Source organism: Oncorhynchus tshawytscha, linkage group LG19 (assembly GCF_018296145.1).
Source record: "Oncorhynchus tshawytscha isolate Ot180627B linkage group LG19, Otsh_v2.0, whole genome shotgun sequence".
Classification (NCBI taxonomy): Eukaryota; Metazoa; Chordata; class Actinopteri; order Salmoniformes; family Salmonidae; genus Oncorhynchus; species Oncorhynchus tshawytscha.
Genome location: NC_056447.1, coordinates 59,159,199 through 59,182,438, shown reverse-complemented (window position 1 = coordinate 59,182,438; position 23,240 = coordinate 59,159,199). Strand labels below are relative to the sequence as shown.

The 23,240-nt window shown below is 44.2% G+C and overlaps 1 protein-coding gene across 1 annotated transcript; it reads right to left on the bottom strand.

The window, feature by feature from the left end:
* Nucleotides 1-1,157: 1,157 nt before the first annotated feature.
* Nucleotides 1,158-16,250, bottom strand: LOC112218957 (cholesterol side-chain cleavage enzyme, mitochondrial). The gene is made up of 9 exons (XM_024380200.2): nt 15,899-16,250; nt 14,035-14,190; nt 13,025-13,224; nt 10,824-11,027; nt 10,083-10,243; nt 9,605-9,771; nt 6,687-6,765; nt 6,380-6,571; nt 1,158-1,442 (listed from the first exon to the last, which is right to left on the bottom strand). The coding sequence occupies exons 1-9, from the start codon at nt 16,159-16,161 to the stop codon at nt 1,320-1,322; spliced, it is 1,545 nt and encodes a 514-aa protein (XP_024235968.2). The 5' UTR covers nt 16,162-16,250; the 3' UTR covers nt 1,158-1,319.
* Nucleotides 16,251-23,240: the final 6,990 nt, after the last annotated feature.

Here is a 23,240-nt window from a genome sequence, read left to right as displayed (position 1 = left end):
TAGCAGGAGAACAGGGACCTGGAGGGGGGTTGCAGTGAGATTAGCAGGAGAACAGAGACCTGGAGGGGGGTTGCAGTGAGATTAGCAGGAGAACCGACACCTGGAGGGGGGTTGCAGTGAGATTAGCAGGAGAACAGCCTCCAGTAAAGATGAGGTAAAGCATATTGCCTGCCTTGTGAGTGGGATTGGACTGAGAAAGGGCGAGGAGGGAAAAGAGAGAGTTGGAAAGAATTAATCGAAGGCAGACATCGGGAGGTTAGTACGAAGAGCAGTGAGCCATTGTCAGGAAATTAGATTATCAAGGTGTCGAGCTCATTGAGGAACTCTCTAAGGACACCTGGTGGGCGATAGATGACAATAATGTTAAGCTTGAGTGGTCAAGTGACAGTGACAGCATGGAATTCAAATTAGAAGATGGACAGGTGAGAGAGAGGGATAAAATACAAAATCTCCACTTAGGAGAATTGAGTAGGCCTGTGCTACCACCGCAAGGACCAGATTCTCTCAGACTGAGAGAAACGTTTTATTTATTTTTTATTTCACCTTTATTTAACCAGGTAGGCAAGTTGAGAACAAGTTCTCATTTACAACTGCAACCTGGCCAAGATAAAGCAAAGCAGTTCGACACATACAACGACACAGAGTTACACATGGAGTAAAACAAACATACAGTCAATAATACAGTATAAACAAGTCTATATACGATGTGAGCAAATGAGGTGAGATAAGGGAGGTAAGGGCAAAAAAAAGGCCATGGTGGCAAAGTAAATACAATATAGCAAGTAAAACACTGGAATGGTAGATTTGCAATGGAAGAATGTGCAAAGTATAAATAAAAATGATGAGCAGTCAGCAGTTCACATACCAATTAGGCTACTGGGAAGACAGGCAGCACTTAAAGTAGATGGCCCTAGCTAGTTAGAAAGTACCAGACAACCACAAAATAAAGATAAACTAATCCAGTTATATTATTGTTTTATTAAAACAATGTTAGAATTTTTCTTACGCTTTGACCTTACAGAGTAGAGGCTTCATGATGTCACCGTCTGCTGTGTAGAGGCTTCATGATGTCACCGTCTGCTGTGTAGAGGCTTCATGATGTTACCGTCTGCTGTGTAGAGGCTTCATGATGTCACCAGCTTCACTGCTGTGTAGAGGCTTCATGATGTCTCTGCTGTGTAGAGGCTTCATGATGTCACCGTCTGCTGTGTAGAGGCTTCATGATGTCACCGTCTGCTGTGTAGAGGCTTCATGATGTCACCGTCTGCTGTGTAGAGGCTTCATGATGTCACCAGCTACTGTGTAGAGGCTTCATGATGTCACTGGCCACTCTTTAGAGGCTTCAGGGTCAGAAGAATGGGCTTCTCTGGCAACAAGATCAACTCGAAGGTACTGTGTACCTCCACCTGACGCTGTTTATCTACTCTGAAGTTCTCCAGCATCTGACAGAGAAAAAGGCACAGTGTTACAACCATATGACTGTTCTGTCTTCCTGTGACATTGTACTATTGAAAGGAAAAATTCTAGCTGAATAAAAAAAAGTAGTTTAAACTAAATGAAAGCTAAATCAAAACTAAATAAGTTGTTTGAACAAAGTTTTTTTTAAATATTTTGAATTGTTTTAAGATGATCATGATCATTTAGGTATTTGATTTTGAATTTTAGGACCCATTTAAGTATAAAAAATTGAAACAATTATTTGATAAAATATAGAATTTGTCTTTTACTACTATAGCCCATAGAAACGCATTGAATAACACATAAATGGCAAAAAAAACAGTAAAAATATACGTCATAAGGAATACGATTTTTTAAGTGTCTGTCCTACCTATGTGACTCGTTTCAGGAAACTAGGACTATGTCGCACATCACTTCACAGGAGAGGCATTTGAATGTAAACATACATTGTTTTTTCAAAATGCATTTTTTTGGCAGAAATTACTTCTGGAACATGTCAACTTTCATCTGCCTTAACCTCTTAATATTATTTGGGGACCATTTTAGATTAGCATTTATTTAATTCAGTCTTGTATGAGAACAGTAGCCCCTATCTGCAAAAGCAGGGTGTCTGCAGAAAGCTGAGTATCTTGGCTATTGATCTGTGCCTTCAACTCTTTGGTGTGACTTACTACCATATATGGGCATACGAATTTATAAGGGCAGGGCGTGTTGATGACTTCATTTCAAGATGGCTGCTACCTACATTCTGGTTAGCGTTGTGAAGCATTAACAATGTAAACATGGAATACATTGATACACACCGAAAGCCGGGACTCCACAGATCATGAGGATATCTTATTTGTCTGCCTGTGACCTACCGTTATTGATCACCAGCCCCGAGAGTCCCGAAAATGTTTATTTTACACAATGTTTTAACCAAACAGCAAACTTCAAACTTCAGTAAGCTTCAATTTGGTCTGTTTGAGATATAGCTAGATGTGGGGGTATCAGATTCATCTTTAGGTTGGTAGGAACAAATCTAGTCAATGCTATCTGATGACGTATGATGTATGGGAATATCGAATGTCCACCGAGTGCACATCAAAAATATGTTGCCTGCTCACGCGCTGTAGGCATCTTTTACATAGAGGACTGGCTACTATGGCACCTTGACAGTCTTGTAGCCAATGAGATACGCTTTCCAGGGATATGCAGTTGACCTGGGTGGGACGAAGCAAGGCCTAGAACCTTTTTATGCGTAATGTGAACTATTGCTACCTGGCGCAGAGATGAGACGCACAGAGCATGCTACATTATATTGTAAACAGATTTCATCGCTTTAGCATAAAATATGGCTTCTCAAGGGAGAAGAAAATGTAAAAATGAAGAGTATCAAACGGGAACCTAAAAAGAAAGCAGCTATGAATAAGCATACCGACATAGAAGCTTTGAATAAAATACTTGAGTTGAATTCGGATCAGGGGATCGATATGGACAATGAGAATTTTGACTAGGCCGACTAAGATTGCTTTCTAGAAGGACTGGATCTACTTTAAGGTCTGTAAATAAATTATTTTGAGGACTTTGTATAGCTCATTTACTATATGCATTTCATTTTTTATAAATTGTCAAGCAGATGGCCAAAGCAAAAGGTCAAACCCCTCTCTCCCAGTTGGCCTTCTGAGAGCAGCTGGTGTTGGAAATGGTTGAATTGTGGGCCCAAAGCAACCTCACAACCATCACAAGAGACCCCTCACTCAAGGTGAGCGCCACTATCCAAAGCACATACCAAAAGACAAGGACAAGGAAGAACTGCAAGCATTGCACAAAACACAGGGGATGTCTGAAATGCCATGCACAAGCTACGGTGAAAGTGCAATCTAATCATCTTTACCTGGGATGGAAAACGAACACCAAAGCCATTTGGAAATAGTTCAGCTTATTAATATTTAAGCACTTTTTTTGTGAGGACACGTTTGTAACCAAGTTTGTGGTTCATAAAACATTTTTATATATGTTTTAATAACAAACTTGTATTCCATCTGTAAATACAATAAAAAATAAATAAATAATAAATAAATAAATAAATAATAAATAATAAATAAAAATAAATAAAATTGTTAAATTACGAGCCTATTTTGTTTAGCCTTGGAAAAAGGCAGGAACCTTCCCGCTAGCCATGATTGGCTGAGATAATGGATGGGCTGGACATGCCGAGAGATGAGTTTGGATTGGGCTGCCATGTAGCATGCAGACCAATGTTGATAGTCCTTTCGACAGCACCATTTTGTTAAGATATAACGTCAGCCATTGAGAACTACAAAAGTTTTGATACTTTTCTAAACAACATTTATGTCCTGAATTTAGCAGGTTCTGTCGACAGATCAGCTGAAAAAAGTGATTTGCTTCTTTCTGCACACGCCACGGTCAGTGTGAACCGGAGTGACTTGAGACAACGCTGGCGGAACAAGATGTAGCTACAAACAGAACGCAGTTAAATGGTTCCAGTCTGCCATGAAGCATGTATCCATGTAAGAGTCCAGCTACATTTTCAGATATTATAAGTTTCTAAGTTTGTCAGAAAGTCATTTTCATTGCAAGTTAAAGTGTACTGTTAGCTAGCTAGCGAACGTTAGCTTGCCAGCTCGCTAGCTAAAGTTAAGTGTTTGATCTGTGTAGTAATATTATTATTCAAATCAGATATTAATTTGCATTCTTTATTATAACCTAATGTTATCTAGATAACATTGAACCTGGTAGATTAGCTTTAGCTACCTGGACATTTAGACTACAGCTATGACAATGTTTGTATTGGTTGGTAGTGGTATGAGTTGGGACTATGCCGTTTCATTATGTAGCTAGCTAGCTACATGTCTAAACAAAACACTTTGCCAGATGACGACATGACCCATCAAGTTAGCCAGGTGTGTCTGGGGGTGATTACAGCCATGCATTGTATTTCATGAACATGTGTACATGTCTAGACAACAGTGACCCATCCACTTAGATGTGGTTGGGGGTTACAGCATTTCTTTCACGTGACTCATCAATTTAGACAAGTGTGTCGGGTAAGTGTCATCTAATATTTATAAGATATGTTTATCTGGACACTTTCTGCTTTTGATATTGCTACTATAGTAACCATTTCACTGTACTGTTTACATCTTCTGTATCCTGTGCAAGTGACAAATCAACTTTTTATTTGATTTGACATAGTGTGTGTTTACCAGAGAAGGTAATGTGAAGAACAACATGACCTGCACCAAAGTCAGATTAGGATATAGGCCAAGGACTAGATAAAGGGTATTTTTACCTGTAGTTTTTCCCTATTGTAGGCTACTACTTTTACCACTTTTAGTCTTGAAATCTTTGGTTGATTAATAAACGAATCACTCTGTTTAGCAAATATCTTAAAGAGATGGGTGGGGCTAAGGTTTAAGAGGGTGTGAATGATGCTGAAGGGGTGTAGACAAAGAAGAGCTCTCCAGTAGGTATTTTCTCAAAAGTGGGGTTACAAGTTTATCAACTTTCAAAGCAGATTTAATTTCCCATTGTTCTTCAACTGCAGTGTGTGACATACCATTTTCTAGCTCTAGGGTTCTACTTTTATCCAATGAAAAAAACACCATTTCAAATGTTGCTACATAAGACCAAATCCAGTTGGCCAGTCACATATTTAACCCCTAACTTCTGTTGTTTCAAAACGACCTCCATATTTCCATGTGTTTGTATGACCTTCAGACGAGTCCCCTGACACTTCTGGGGGTCGTAGAGAGCACAACTGTGTTTGTGAGAGTCTTTCCATAGATGGGTCATATTAGTATTCGGACGCTACAAACATTTTCGGGATGTCTCATGGTCTGACAAACATCGCTGTAGCTCGGCCACCTTCCACCGCAGATGCGATGTCTCTTGGTCTGACAAACATCATTTCAGATTAGCCTTGTTAAAATCCCCAGCTACAATGAATGCAGCCTCCGGATAAATCGTTTCCAGTTTGCAGAGAGTTAAATAAAGTTAGTTCAGAGCCATCGATGTGTCTGCTTGGGGGGGATATATACGGCTGTGATTATAATCGAAGAGAATTCTCTTGGTAGATAATGCGGTCTACATTTGATTGTGAGGAATTCTAAATCAGGTGAACAGAAGGTTTGAGTTCCTGTATGTTTCTTTCATCACACCATGTCACGTTAGTCATAAGGCATACGCCCCCGCCCCTCTTCTTACCAGAAAGATGTTTGTTTCTGTCTGCGCGATGCGTGGAGAAACCCGCTGGCTGCACCGCTTCGGATTGCGTCTCTCCAGTTAGCCATGTTTCCGTGAAGCAGAGAACGTTGCAGTCTCTGATGTCCCTCTGGAATGCTACCCTTGCTCGGATTTCATCAACCTTGTTGTCAAGAGACTGGACATTGGCGAGAAGAATGCTAGGGAGAGGTGCACGATGTGCCCGTCTCCGGAGTCTGACCAGAAGACCGCTTCGTTTCCCTCTTTTTCTGAGTCGTTTTTTCGGGTCGCTGCATGGGATCCACTCCGTTGTCCTGTTTGTAAGGCAGAACACAGGATCCGCATCGCAAAAAACATATTCTTGGTCGTACTGATGGTGAGTTGACGCTGATCTTATATTCAGTAGTTCTTCTCGGCTGTATGTAATGAAACCTAAGATGACCTGGGGTACTAGTGTAAGAAATAACACGTAAAAAAACAAAAAACTGCATAGTTTCCTAGGAACGCGAAGCGAGGCGGCCATCTCTGTCGGTAGCTCGGCCACCTTCCACCGCAGATGCGGAAGGCCGACATGGATTAAGATGCAGCCCATGCAACAAAACTGATATCTCTAGCTTAAACTGACAGATTTTGATCTAATTATTTTTAATATGCTACTTAGATTGACTCTTAAGGATTTTAATCAGTCATTCAAACGTTGAGCTGTGAACCTCACATGTATAAGGAAGAGCTGCATCTCCGTCTCAGCTATGCGCCGTCCTAGACACTGTCTGGGTCCAAACCCGAAGCCCAAGCTCCTGAAGTACTGGTTCTCTGTCCGCAGCCAGCGGGACGGGAGGTACTTCTCAGGTCTGGGGAACACATCTGGGTCTCTACCCATCGCATAGAGACCCAACTGGACCAGAGTCTAGAGAGAGTGAGAACACACCACATAACATACTGCCCTCCCAAACTATCAACCAAAGTCTCTGATAAAATGTAAATACAGTAGCAACCATATGTCATTGGTTGTCTCCTCTTACCCCACAAGGTATGTGATAGTTCTGAATGACGATTTCCTCTGTAATGTATCTCTGTAAACTGACTGCAACTGGATGAAGCCTGACGGACAGAAGAAGATGGTGATTTGACTTAATGCTTAACCAGTAGGTGGCCCAGGCATCTCAACAGATGAAGAGTATAGATGTTTAAGCAATATCTGAAATTCATCTCTAAAAGTGATCATTGTGACTTCACTTCTAATGTCTAACCAGTAGTTTGCACCATTGCAATGGCATAAAACATATTCATGATCAGTAATGACATGATATATACTGTGACTAATGTCAATATGCCTTGTCCATTGCTGTTCTGGTTAGTGATTCTTGCCTTTTTTCACTGTAATGCCTCTAGCCCTGCTCAACACGCATGAGCTTTAGTTCCACCTCCCACATATGCGGTGACCTCACCTGGTTTAACCTCTCTTGGGTAGGGGGCAGTATTTTCACGTCCGGATGAAAAGCGTTCCCAAAGTAAACTACCTGTTACTCAAGCCCAGAAGCTAGGATATGCATATAATTGGTAGATTTGGAAAGAAAACACTAAAGTTTCTAAAACTGTTAAAATAACGTCTGTGAGTATAACGGAACTTATATGGCAGGTGAAACCCCGAGGACAAACCATCCCCCAAAAACAAAATTCAGCCTACCACTATTTTCAATGGCTGTCACTTTTATTATAAGGTGAAGTCCTCCCAGATTGCAGTTCCTAGAGCTTCCACTAGATGTCAACATTCTTTAGAAAGAGTTTCAGGCTGGCCAGTTCTTATAGCCTTTAGCTGTACCCTTATCCTACTCCTCCTCTGTTCCTCTGGTGATGTAGAGGTTAATCCAGGCCCTGCAGTGCCTAGCTCCACTCCCATTCCCCAGGCACTCTCATTTGTTGACTTCTGTAACCATAAAAGCCTTGGTTTCATGCAAGTTAACATTAGAAGCCTCCTCACTAAGTTTGTTTTATTCACTACTTTAGCACACTCTGCCAACCCGGATGTCCTAGCCGCGTCTGAATCTTGGCTTAGGAAGACCAGCAAAAACCCGGAAATTTCCATCCCTAACTATAACATTTCCGACAAGATAGAACTGCCAAAGGGGGCGGAGTTAGCCTGCCATTAGTTCTGTCATACTATCCAGGTCTGTGCCCAAACAATTTGAGCTTCTACTTCTATCTTCAGAGCTCGTGATGCTAGGTGACCTAAACTGGAACATGCTTAACACCCCGGCCATCCTACAATGTAAGCTTGATGCCCTCAATCTCACACAAATTATCAATGAACCTACCAGGTACAACCCCAAATTCGTAAACACGGGGCACCCTCACAGATATCATCCTAACCAACCTGCCCTCCAAATACACCTCTGCTGTTTCAACCAGGATGTCAGCGATCACTGCCTCTCTTTCTAAAATTATCCACCGAAATTGTTGCAACCCTTATTACTAGCCTGTTCAACCTCTCTTTCGTATCGTCTGAGATCCCCAAAGACTGGAAAGCTGCCGCGGTCAACCCCCTCTTCAAAAGGGGAGAAACTCTAGACCCAATCTGCTACAGACCTATATCTATCCGACCCTGCCTTTCTAAGGTCTTCGAAAGCCAAGTTAACAAACAGATGACCGACCATTTCAAATCCCACCGTACCATCTTCGCAATGCAATCTTGTTTCCGAGCTGGTCATGGGTGCACCTCAGCCACGCTCAAGGAACTAAACGATATCATAATCACCATCGATACGAGACAATACTGTGCAACTGAATTCATTGACCTGGCCAAGGCTTTCAACTCTGTCAATCACCACATTCTTGTCTCCAGACTCAACAGCTTTTTGGCTTCTCAAATGACTGCCTCGCGTGGTTCACCAACTACTTCTCTGATAGAGTTCAGTGTGTCAAATCGGAGGGCCTGTTGTGTGGACCTCTGGCAGTCTCTATGGGGGTGCCACAGGGTTCAATTCTCGGGCCGACTCTTTTCTCTGTATACATCAATGATGTCGCTCTTGCTGCTGGTGATTCTCTGATCCACCTCTACGCAGACGACACCATTTTGTATACTTCTGGCCCTTCTTTGGACACTGTGTTAACAACCCTCCAGATGAGCTTCAATGCCATACAACTCTCCTACCGTGGCCTCCAACTGCTCTTAAATGCAACTAAAACAAAATGCATGCTCTTCAACCGATCACTGCCTGCACCTGCCCGCCCGTCCAGCATCACTACTCTGGACAGTTCTGACTTAGAATATGTGGACAACTGCAAATACCTAGATGTCTGGTTAGACTGTAAACTCTCCTTCCAGACTCACATTAAACATCTTCAATCCAAAATTAAATCTAGAATCGGCTTCCTATTTCGCAACAAAGCATCCTTCGCTCACGCTGCCAAACGTACCCTCGTAAAACTGACTATCCTACCGATCCTTGACTTCGACAATGTAATTTACAAAATAGCCTCCAACACTCTACTCAGCAAACTGGATGCAGTCTATCACAGTGCCATCCGTTTTGTCACCAAGGCCCCTTGTACTATTCACCACTGCGATCTGTATGCTCTCTTTGGCTGGCCCTCGCTTCATACTTGTTGCCAAACCCACTGGCTCCAGGTCATCTATAAGTCTTTGCTAGTTAAAGCCCTGCCTAATCTCAGCTCACTGGTCACCATAGCAGCACCCACCCATATTCCATGTGTAACTCTGTGATGTTGTTTGTTCTGCACTGCTTTACTTTATCTTGGCCAGGTCGCAGTTGTAAAAGATAACTTGTTCTCAACTAGCCTACCTGGTTAAATAAAGGTGAAATAAAATGTATAAAACTGTATACTGGTTTTGTGGGTTTATAATAATTGGTATTGTAGTTATTGTCTTGTTTAGGTAGTCATTGTCGTTAACATCAGCTATCGTTTGTCAATCATCGACCTCAGCGTTTCCTTCAGCGCTCCTTTGACCAGCGGTATCATCTTCAGCATCTGTAGCATGTCTCCCTGGGTAGACTGTCTGGCTACAGCCACCTCAGCCCTCAACTCTTCCTGGAGGTCAGGGTGTCTGGCAAGCTCATATAGAGTCCACAGCAGGGTGATAGATGTCTGAAATACATTACAGAGCAGAATGATAACTACTAGAGGCAACTGTTCATGAACTGATCCCAGAGGGTTGAAATACGGCTGGTTGTCTACCCTTTCTGGTAGTTAACTAATCAGTTGACTTGGATATCTCTCATACAGCCTCACAGAACCAGGCCTAAACAACAGGATAAGGTGATTACTGTTGGAAGTCATTATCAAATTTTTTACCGTGTCTACCCCTTCAGCCATCAGTTCAGTGACGCTGGCCTTGATGTCCTCTAAAGACAGATTGTTATAGATGTTTTATAGAGAGGTTATATACAGGTTATTACCGTGTCTACCCCTCCAGCCATCAGTTCAGTGACACTGGCCTTGATGTCCTCTATAGACAGCTTGTCTAACATCAGAAGGCTGGCCAGGACTCCTGGATACTTCCCGTGGGTGTTAGTGTCCTGACGCATCGTCCTGTAGATGTTCTGGATGCAGCGGTCAGCTGGGGGCCGTAATGTAATCAGGACAGTATAACAGTGAACCAACAGAGGTACTGATACAGACACAGCACCAACACAGTGTTATCTGGGATCTTAAATGCATCATACGGATCACAGACAACTGTCTTCTTCCTGGCTTTACTTTTTTGGTTTCCCTAAATAGATGACAGCCCTAACACTTACCCCTGGCCCTAACACGTCCCCCTGGCCCAGATCCTTCCCCCTGGCCCAGATCCTTCCCCCTGGCCCAGATCCTTCCCCCTGGCCCAGATCCTTCCCCCTGGCCCAGACCCTTCTCCCTGGCCCAGACCCTTCCCCCTGGCCCAAACCCTTGACCTTAAGTCTTCCCCTTGACCCTATCCCATCCCCTGGCCCTGACCCTTCCCCCTGGCCCTGACCCTTCCCCCCCTGGCCCTGACCCTTCCCCTGGCCCTGACCCTTCCCCTTGGCCCTGACCCTTCCCCTTGGCCCTGACCCTTCCCCTTGGCCCTGACCCTTCCCCTTGGCCCTGACCCTTCCCCTTGGCCCTGACCCTTCAATGTTTTCAGATATCACAGGGATATGCTATGAGTATTGTCCTACCCTGGTTGAAGATGCCATCCCAGGCCTCTACATGATCTCTCCAGATCTTGGCTCCTACCCTCCTCAGCATGGCTGGGGGGATATACAGCATGGGAGAGGTAGTCTTGAACATCAGAGAGATGCAGTCAATGAAGTGTTGGGCCTCAGGGTTGATGTAGTCCAACATCAGGCCCAGACGTTCCCCATACAGAACTGAACCCACCGCTGTAGAGGAGAGAACACAGGTTAGACACAGACTCACATACAGCATCGAACCCACAGCTGGAGAGGAGAGAACACAGGTTAGACACAAACTCACATACAGCATCGAACCCACCGCTGTAGATAAGAGAACACAGGTTAGACATTCCATACAGAACAGAACCTACCGTGTTACAGCACAGCAAATGTGAGACATTGTACAATACTGAGTGTACATGCAATAATATCAGGTAAATATAGTATAATATACAGTAGAGGAGGGTACATTACGACAGCCTAAGACACCAGTTGTTGATGTCCTATGACCCCTAAGGAGTGATGGGCCTAATTAAGTAAGTAAGATATTAGTTGTCATCATCGATGTCCTATGAACCCTAAGGAGCGATGGACCTAATTAAGGAAGTAAGATATTCACAGAAATATAAGATGTTAACCTTACAGTATTTGAGACAATCTGGTACAGTGGCTTGCGAAAGTATTCACCCCCTTGACATTTTTCCTATTTTATTGCCTTACAACCTGGAACTAACATTGATTTTTGTGGGGGGTTTGTATCATTTGATTTACACAACATGCCTATCACTTTGAAAATGCAAAATATTTTATATTGTGAAACAAACAAGAAATAAGACAAAAGAACAGAAAACTTGAGCGTGGATAACTATTCACCCCCCCAAAGGCAATACTTTGTAGAACCACCTTTTACTGTAATTACAGCTGCAAGTCTCTTGGGATATGTCTCTATAAGCTTGACACATCTAGCCACTGGGATTTTTGCCCATTCTTCAAGGCAAAACTGCTCCAGCTCCTTCAAGTTGGATGGGTTCCGTTGGTGTACAGCAATCTTTAAGTTGCACCACAGATTCTCAATTGGATTGAGGTCTGGGCTTTGACTAGGCCATTCTAAGACATTTAAACCACTCGAGTGTTGCTTTAGCGGTATGCTTAGGGTCATTGTCCTGCTGGAAGGTGAACCTCCGTCCCAGTCTCAAATGTCTGGAAGACTGAAACAGGTTTCCCTCAAGAATTTCCCTATATTTAGTGACATCCATCATTACTTCAATTTCCTTAAATTTCTCAGTCCCTGCCGATGGAAAAGCATCACCATAGCGTGATGCTGCCACCACCATGCTTCACTGTGGGGATGATGTTCATGGGGAGATGAGAGGTGTTGGGTTTGCTCCAGACATAGCATTTTCCTTGATGGCCAAAATACTCTTGTCATCTGTTTTCTTATTTTTTTCTTTAAGCAATGGCTCTTTCTGGCCACTCTTCCGTAAAGCCCAGCTCTGTGGAGTGTACGTCTTAAAGTGGTCCTATGGACAGATACTCCAATCTCCGATGTGGAGCTTTGCAGCTCCTTCAGGGTTGTCTTTGGTCTCTTTGTTGCCTCTCTGATTATTAATGCCCTCCTTGCCTGGTCCGTGAGTTTTGGTGGGTGCCCTCTCTTGGGAGGGTTTGTTGTGGTGCCATATTCTTTACATTTTTTAATAATGGTGCTCCGTGGTATGTTCAAAGTTTTGGATATTTTTTTATAACCCAACCCTGATCTGTACTTCTCCACAACTTTCTGTTTGGAGAGTTCCTTGTTCTTCATGGTGCCGCTTGCTTGGTGGTGCCCCTTGCTTAGTGGTGTTGCAGACTCTGGGGCATTTCAGAACAGGTGTATACAGTATATACCGAGATCATATGACAGATCATGTGACACTTAGATTGCACACAGGTGGACCTTATTTAACTAATTGTGTGACTTCTGAAGGTAATTGGTTGCCCCAGATCTTATTTAGGGGCTTCATTCACCAATTTGGACTATTTTGTGTATGTCCATTACATGAAATCCAAATAAGAAATCTATTTAAATTACATGTTACAATGCAACAAAATAGGAGAAACACGGGATGAAGACTTTTGCAAGGCCCAGTGCTGGTATGAGTCAGTGTATAAAACATGGTCATCACAGGTTTCAAGACAGAAGTAAATATTAGGTGAAACGGACTTACATTCCAGAGCGTATTTGAAGAGTTCTTGAGAAAGATCGGTGGTCCATTTGTCCTGTCCACTCCTTTCTATCTTCTTATGTACTCGGGCCACAAAGTCCTGTCCAACCTCATCCAACAGAGGAACAAAGTTCCCCAACACCTTGGGAGAGATCACCTCTCTATTCAGAATCACCCTGTTGGATCGCCAGTCCTCCCCATTCCTACAGGGAGAAAAAGACCAAACCTTGTTGTGAATTGTTTTGTTTTGGAATGTCACAGAACCAGCCAAACTATATCTCAATAACTAAGTGTCAATAACTAAATCTCAATAACTAAGTGTCAATAACTAAATCTCAATAACGCAGTGTCAATAACTAAATCAGTCAATAATGCCTGATTCACACTATAGGGCCACACCTGGCCTGGTTACCATCTACCACGCTATAGGGCCACACCTGGCCTGGTTACCATCTACCACGCTATAGGGCCACACCTGGCCTGGTTACCATCTACCACGCTATAGGGCCACACCTGGCCTGGTTACCATCTACCACGCTATAGGGCCACACCTGGCCTGGTTACCATCTACCACATTATAGGGCCACATCTGGTCTGGTTACCATCTACCACGCTTTAGGGCCACACCTGGCCTGGTTACCATCTACCACATTATAGGGCCACATCTGGTCTGGTTACCATCTACCATGCTATAGGGCCATACCAAGCCAAGCTGTACTGGGCTGGCCTGTAGATATGGCAATGTGAAAAGATATCTGAGATAACAGAGTAGAGTTTGGGTAAACCCTAAACTGTTAGCCAGGGTACCGGTCTCTTTAGCCAACATTCCACTTCTTGTCATTGTCAAATGCATGGCAAGGAGTGGAATGATGGGTCAAGAGACTGTTGCCCAGGCTACAATACCGTAGTGTGAATAGTCAAAACATCACAAAAAGGAAAGCTTATGATGACATTGATTTGAAAGTCCTTATTTAAACAACTGTTTGACAGATATAACAGAACAGTGTACGTACTTGAGCAGGACTCCATATTTCCTGTTCCTGTAGTCTCTGTATGAGGTCCATGCCTCCACCGTTAACCTCTTGGGGTAGTGTCCTTCTGCCTTGAACAGGATGGCTGCATCCTCCGGCTTTATAATGTTTACACTATCATAGTAGCCTATCTTCTCCCTGTCAGGAACAATGACAGAGAACAGCAGATTGTCTAATTTATGTTCAAAGATTTTGGTTTTGTTCACACTCATAGTAGTCCATCTTCTCCCTGCAGGACAATGAAGCATGTTTGAACCGCAGTAAATATAGCAGATTGTACCTTTGTTACAATCAAACATATTTTGCTCATAGAAATCCCATTCTAAATGTTAATGATTCTATATGGCTAGTTTCATATTGTATTTGTCTGATAGAAAAGATTGCTCCACTGAACAAAGCTAATTCCAAAATGTAGTGTTTTGTCTGCAGCAACAACACAAACCGTATTGAAGCATTATGTTGAAGTGGGTTCTAGCTATAACTATGGTTCACTGCAGAGCTGAAACGTTTAGTTGTGAATAATAACAATACAGTATTCACTGATTCACCAGTTTGGTATTTTATTAGGATCCCTATTAGCTGTTGCAAAAGCAGCAGCTACTCTTCCTGGGGTAGACAAAGGTTAATACTATTATAACGTTGTCCCCGTTGACATCATAACGGAATGACATTTTGATTCTTAACGTAGGCCTGTCCAATTTTATGCAATTTGGCAGATGCTTTTAGCCAAAGCCTCTTAGTAATTAGTGAATATATTTTGACATATATTTGGACCTGAGTATTGAACCCATTATCCTAGCGTTTCAAGGCCCATGTTCTGCTGACTGTTCTACAGAGGACCATGTTCTGCTAACTGTTCTACAGAGGACCATGTTCTGCTAACTGTTCTACAGAGAACCATGTTCTACTGACTGTTCTACAGAGGACCATGTTCTACTGACTGTTCTACAGAGGACCATGTTCTACTGACTGTTCTACAGAGGACCATGTTCTACTGACTGTTCTACAGAGGACCATGTTCTACTGACTGTTCTACAGAGGACCATGTTCTACTAACTGAACTACAGAGGACCATGTTCTACTGACTGTTCTACAGAGGACCATGTTCTACAGAGGACCATGTTCTACTAACTGAACTACAGAGGACCATGTTCTACTAACTGATCTACAGAGGACCATGTTCTACTAACTGATCTACAGAGGACCATGTTCTACTAACTGATCTACAGAGGACCATGTTCTACAGAGGACCATGTTCTACTAACTGAACTACAGAGGACCATGTTCTAATAACTGAACTACAGAGGACCATGTTCTAATAACTGAACTACGGAGGACCATGTTCTACAGAGGACCATGTTCTACTAACTGAACTACAGAGGACCATGTTCTACTAACTGAACTACAGAGGACCATGTTCTACAGAGGAACATGTTCTAATAACTGAACTATAGAGGACCATGTTCTACTAACTGACCTACAGAGGACCATGTTCTACTAACTGACCAACAGAGGACCATGCACTGATTGGCCACCTATAATAATGTGGAGGCAGGTAGCTTTGTGGTTAGAGCGTTGTTCCAGTAATCGACAGGTCCCCGAGCTGACAAGGTAAAAATCTGTCGTTCTTCCCTTTAACAAGGCAGTTTACACACTGTTCCCTCGTAGGCTGTCATTGTAAATACGAATTTGTTCTTAACTGACTTGCCTAGTTAAATACAAAATGCAAATACAGTTGTAGAGAATATCATTACTAACCTCCTAATCTGTCTATGGGTCTGACTGTGACTGACCGTGTTGAAGTTGTACGGTCTCTTACCTGTTTATAGATCTGACTGTATCATACCTGTATATTGGACCGAAGGTCTTGAAGTTGTGCACCATGACTCTGTGGATGTTCCTGAATCCATCTAGTTTCCAGAAACTGTAGAGGTTGGCAAGTCCGTTTCTCCAGAGACCTGGGATCTCACTGAAGTTCTGGACCGTACTGCTGTTGTCTGGGGACAGAGCCTGGCGCACCACCGGCATACTGGAGTTGTGGCGGGCACTGGGTAGTCCACATGCTGGCAGAGCCAGGGAACTGCGACACATACTCCACCTCACCATCATAGCAGCGTCTCTATCCTACCTCACTTCTAACTCTTCTTCTGTCTGTTTCTTTTTCTCATCCGGCTCTATGCTCTCTCTGTCTCCCTCTCCTCCCCTGTATCCTTGAATGTTTCTTTCGGGGACAGCTTGTGTGATGTGATGGTGTCAGCCTATGGCAGGTCAAGGCTCCCCTCATCCAGACACACACTTTGGGTTAGTCTTCTGTTTACTGTGGGACTTTCTTAGAATTCTGAAATATCCAACTTCCTAACATAAGATGTTATAGCTGGGGATTTAATTGTTGGGACTGTGTGTTAGTTGAATAGCGTTGTTTAATCTTGTTTTCTAAGAAAATACCCACAAAGTACTAAGTTGGTTGTTCTTCAATTACGGTGGCATTTGGGCATAGCATTTTGGAAAAAATGTCAATCATTTTTCTAGATTTGTATTGATTGAAATGGATGTGGGTATATCTTCCCATTGTAAATAATGTGGTAGCTTAATGACTTTAAATCATTTTTACCATTATTAGCGAGCCATCAGTAGAAGTAGTGATGCTGACACCAATGACACATTTTAAGTAAATGAGGAGTTTTTGAAATGGAGACCACAGATTCTCAAATCTAAGGTCATCAATCATTGAAAAAGTGTTTAGAATGTTATTTCCTGTCAATTAAATTGACTAACACCAAGTGACATTTTGAATTTAGACACACCAAATTAACAATAAATCCTTGAATGTATGATCTACTACAAGGTTGTTATTAGCTAATATTGTTATTTAATATAGACCTCTCCCCAGATAAAAGTTAGCCACAGGAGAGAATGCTCAAGGTCCTTGTATATCTTTGTAATCAGTGATTTTTCAAGGCGGTAACACCAATGACAAACTGACACATTATACTATTAAAACAAAATTGTATTTTAATACCCTTCCTTGATTTTATTGACCGGTGCAATATATGAAATACTTTTGTTCTCAATCTAGCATTCAAAATAATAAATATATACTTCTAAAATAGATGTTTCTAAACCCCCTCAGTTCACCTCTACACACCTCCAGTGGGACAAGCCAATTTGCCCCAGTAGTTTCTACATATAGATGCATTGCAGTATAAAGAACTCTCGTATGTTTTCTTATTAAATAATAGTTCAATCAAATAAAAACATGTATTATTTATCATGTCCTTTTAACGTATTGTTATATGGTGCCAATGTCAAGAGACAACATTTACAAACGCAATTGAAGAATAACCCAAATGACAAGTCAAAAATGTTTGAATTCTCACATTGCTCTACATCTCATCTGAGTGTAATGTTTAAGATCATTCCATTGTTAGATCCTCGTGTCCTAGCCCTGAGACCTTGGGAGTGTTTTCTCCCTAAACAGATGTAGAGGAGGGAGGCTACAGGAACACATCGTTCTCACATAATCACTAAGGTAAACAAAACTTACAACACAAATTGCAAAAAAATATATAAACTTTTAAGAAAAACATTCAATACATTCTACATGATTATAATCCAGAAATGTTACTTTAATATCAGAAAACATCAATAAATAATTGAAATGTCAAGATAAAACAGAAGACCACATCATAGTCACTGTTGGACTGAAATAAATTAAATGTACAAAAGTGGAAGGCAGGCCTTGCATCCCGTGTTAATGGAAGGCAGGATGAGCTTGGCCTTGCATCCCGTGTTAATGGAAGGCAGGATGAGCTTGGCCTTGCATCCCGTGTTAATGGAAGGCAGGATGAGCTTGGCCTTGCATCCCGTGTTAATGGAAGGCAGGATGAGCTTGGCCTTGCATCCCGTGTTAATGGAAGGCAGGATGAGCTTGGCCTTGCATCACGTGTTAATGGAAGGCAGGATGAGCTTGGCCTTGCATCACGTGTTAATGGAAGGCAGGATGAGCTTGGCCTTGCATCCCGTGTTAATGGAAGGCAGGATGAGCTTGGCCTTGCATCCCGTGTTAATGGAAGGCAGGATGAGCTTGGCCTTGCATCCAGAGTGTCTGCGGGTTTTTGCTCCTCCCTTTTACTTGATTGAATAATTAAGGTCACTGATTAGTTAGGAACTCCCCTCACCTGGTTGTCAAGGTCTTAATTGGTAGCCAGGAACTCCCTTCACCTGGTTGTCAAGGTCTTAATTGGTTAGTTAGGATCTCCCCTCACCTGGTTGTCTAGGTCTTAATTGAACACAAATTGAATGTATGAGTATTTGTATTTATTATGGATCCCCATTAGCAGCAGCTTCTCTTTATTGGGTCCAGTAAAATTAAGGTAGTTTTTAGGGATGCACGATATCGTTAAGTATATCGGCATCGGCCTGATGTCTAGTTTAACGCTGATGTGCAAAACCGATGTCAAAGCTGACGTGCATACCTGTATAACGTAGGTAGATGAGGTGCATACCTGTATAACGTAGGTAGATGAGGTGCATACCTGTATAACGTAGGTAGATGAGGTGCATACCTGTATAACGTAGGTAGATGAGGTGCATACCTGTATAACGTAGGTAGATGAGGTGCATACCTGTATAACGTAGGTAGATGAGGTGCATACCTGTATAACGTAGGTAGATGAGGTGCATACCTGTATAACGTAGGTAGATGAGGTGCATACCTGTATAACGTAGGTAGATGAGGTGCATACCTGTATAACGTAGGTAGATGAGGTGCATACCTGTATAACGTAGGTAGATGAGGTGCATACCTGTATAACGTAGGTAGATGAGGTGCATACCTGTATAACGTAGGTAGATGAGGTGCATACCTGTATAACGTAGGTAGATGAGGTGCATACCTGTATAACGTAGGTAGATGAGGTGCATACCTGTATAACGTAGGTAGATGACGTGCATACCTGTATAACGTAGGTAGATGAGGTGCATACCTGTATAACGTAGGTAGATGAGGTGCATACCTGTATAATGTAGGTATATGACGTGCATACCTGTATAATGTAGGTATATGACGTGCATACCTGTATAATGTAGGTATATGACGTGCATACCTGTATAATGTAGGTATATAACGTGCATACCACAGCTGGACAAGATGGAAACGGACACAGTGACAGTGAAACACCGAGGAAGAGAGACCACGGACAGACAAGATGGAAACGGACATAGTGACAGTGAGCACCGAGGAAGAGAGACCACGGACAGACAAGATGGAAACAGACACAGTGACAGTGAAGCACCGAGGAAGAGAGACCACGGACAGACATGGCTGGACAAGATGGAAACAGACATAGTGACAGTGAAGCACCGAGGAAGAGAGACCACGGACAGACATGGCTGGACAAGATGGAAACAGACATAGTGACAGTGAAGCACAGAGGAAGAGAGACCACGGACATACATGGCTTGACAAGATGGAAACGGACACAGTTACAGTGAAGCACCGAGGAAGAGAGACCACGGACAGACATGGCTTGACAAGATGGAAACGGACACAGTTACAGTGAAGCACCGAGGAAGAGAGACCACGGACAGACATGGCTGGACAAGATGGAAACGGACACAGTTACAGTGAAGCACCGAGGAAGAGAGACCACGGACAGACAAGATGGAAACAGACACAGTGACAGTGAAGCACCGAGGAAGAGAGACCACGGACAGACAAGATGGAAACGGACACAGTGACAGTGGGCACCGAGGAAGAGAGACCACGGACAGACAAGATGGAAACAGACACAGTGAAGCACCGAGGATGAGAGACCACGGACAGACATGGCTGGACAAGATGGAAACAGACATAGTGACAGTGAAGCACCGAGGAAGAGAGACCACGGACAGACATGGCTGGACAAAATGGAAACGGACACAGTTACAGTGAAGCACCGAGGAAGAGAGACCACGGACAGGCAAGATGGAAACAGACACAGTTACAGTGAAGCACCGAGGAAGAGAGACCATGGACAGACAAGATGGAAACAGACACAGTTACAGTGAAGCACCGAGGAAGAGAGACCACGGACAGACATGGCTTGACAAGATGGAAACAGACATAGTGACAGTGAAGCACGGAGGAAGAGAGGACACGGACAGACATGGCTGGACAAGATGGAAACGGACACAGTGACAGTGAAGCACCGAGGGAGAGAGACCACGGACAGACATGGCTGGACAAGATGGAAACGGACACAGTGACAGTGAGCACCGAGGGAGGACACGGACAGACATGGCTGGACAAGATGGAAACAGACATAGTGACAGTGAAACACCGAGGAAGAGAGACCACGGACAGACAAGATGGAAACGGACATAGTGACAGTGAGCACCGAGGAAGAGAGACCACGGACAGACAAGATGGAAACAGACACAGTGACAGTGAAGCACCGAGGAAGAGAGACCACGGACAGACATGGCTGGACAAGATGGAAACAGACACAGTGACAGTGAAGCACCGAGGAAGAGAGACCACGGACATACATGGCTGGACAAGATGGAAACAGACATAGTGACAGTGAAGCACCGAGGAAGAGAGACCACGGACAGACATGGCTGGACAAGATGGAAACGGACACAGTTACAGTGAAGCACCGAGGAAGAGAGACCACGGACAGACAAGATGGAAACAGACACAGTTACAGTGAAGCACCGAGGAAGAGAGACCACGGACAGACATGGCTGGACAAGATGGAAACAGACATAGTGACAGTGAAGCACCGAGGAAGAGAGACCACGGACAGACATGGCTGGACAAGATGGAAACAGACATAGTGACAGTGAAGCACCGAGGAAGAGAGACCACGGACAGACAAGATGGAAACAGACACAGTTACAGTGAAGCACCGAGGAAGAGAGACCACGGACAGACATGGCTGGACAAGATGGAAACAGACATAGTGACAGTGAAGCACCGAGGAAGAGAGACCACGGACAGACATGGCTGGACAAGATGGAAACGGACATAGTGACAGTGAAGCACAGAGGAAGAGAGACCACGGACATACATGGCTTGACAAGATGGAAACGGACACAGTTACAGTGAAGCACCGAGGAAGAGAGACCACGGACAGACAAGATGGAAACAGACACAGTGACAGTGAAGCACCGAGGAAGAGAGACCACGGACAGACAAGATGGAAACGGACACAGTGACAGTGGGCACCGAGGAAGAGAGACCACGGACAGACAAGATGGAAACAGACACAGTGAAGCACCGAGGATGAGAGACCACGGACAGACATGGCTGGACAAGATGGAAACAGACATAGTGACAGTGAAGCACCGAGGAAGAGAGACCACGGACAGACATGGCTGGACAAAATGGAAACGGACACAGTTACAGTGAAGCACCGAGGAAGAGAGACCACGGACAGGCAAGATGGAAACAGACACAGTTACAGTGAAGCACCGAGGAAGAGAGACCATGGACAGACAAGATGGAAACAGACACAGTTACAGTGAAGCACCGAGGAAGAGAGACCACGGACTGACAAGATGGAAACGGACACAGTGACAGTGGGCACCGAGGAAGAGAGACCACGGACAGACAAGATGGAAACGGACACAGTGACAGTGGGCACCGAGGAAGAGAGACCACGGACAGACAAGATGGAAACAGACACAGTGAAGCACCGAGGATGAGAGACCACGGACAGACATGGCTGGACAAGATGGAAACAGACATAGTGACAGTGAAGCACCGAGGATGAGAGACCACGGACAGACATGGCTGGACAAGATGGAAACAGACATAGTGACAGTGAAGCACAGAGGAAGAGAGACCACGGACAGACAAGATGGAAACAGACACAGTGACAGTGGGCACCGAGGAAGAGAGACCACGGACAGGCAAGATGGAAACAGACACAGTGACAGTGGGCACCGAGGAAGAGAGACCACGGACAGGCAAGATGGAAACAGACACAGTGACAGTGGGCACCGAGGAAGAGAGACCATGGACAGACAAGATGGAAACAGACACAGTTACAGTGAAGCACCGAGGAAGAGAGACCACGGACTGACAAGATGGAAACGGACACAGTGACAGTGGGCACCGAGGAAGAGAGACCACGGACAGACATGGCTGGACAAGATGGAAACGGACATAGTGACAGTGAAGCACGGAGGAAGAGAGGACACGGACAGACATGGCTGGACAAGATGGAAACAGACATAGTGACAGTGAAGCACCGAGGAAGAGAGACCACGGACAGACATGGCTGGACAAGATGGAAACAGACACAGTGACAGTGAAGCACCGAGGGAGAGAGACCACGGACAGACATGGCTGGACAAGATGGAAACGGACATAGTGACAGTGAAGCACGGAGGAAGAGAGGACACAGACAGACAAGATGGAAACGGACATAGTGACAGTGAAGCACCGAGGAAGAGAGACCACGGACAGACATGGCTGGACAAGATGGAAACGGACATAGTGACAGTGAAGCACGGAGGAAGAGAGGACACGGACAGACATGGCTGGACAAGATGGAAACAGACATAGTGACAGTGAAGCACCGAGGAAGAGAGACCACGGACAGACATGGCTGGACAAGATGGAAACAGACACAGTGACAGTGAAGCACCGAGGGAGAGAGACCACGGACAGACATGGCTGGACAAGATGGAAACGGACATAGTGACAGTGAAGCACGGAGGAAGAGAGGACACGGACAGACAAGATGGAAACGGACATAGTGACAGTGAAGCACCGAGGAAGAGAGACCACGGACAGACAAGATGGAAACGGACACAGTGACAGTGGGCACCGAGGAAGAGAGACCACGGACAGACAAGATGGAAACAGACACAGTGAAGCACCGAGGATGAGAGACCACGGACAGACATGGCTGGACAAGATGGAAACAGACATAGTGACAGTGAAGCACCGAGGATGAGAGACCACGGACAGACATGGCTGGACAAGATGGAAACAGACATAGTGACAGTGAAGCACAGAGGAAGAGAGACCACGGACAGACAAGATGGAAACAGACACAGTGACAGTGGGCACCGAGGAAGAGAGACCACGGACAGGCAAGATGGAAACAGACACAGTGACAGTGGGCACCGAGGAAGAGAGACCACGGACAGGCAAGATGGAAACAGACACAGTGACAGTGGGCACCGAGGAAGAG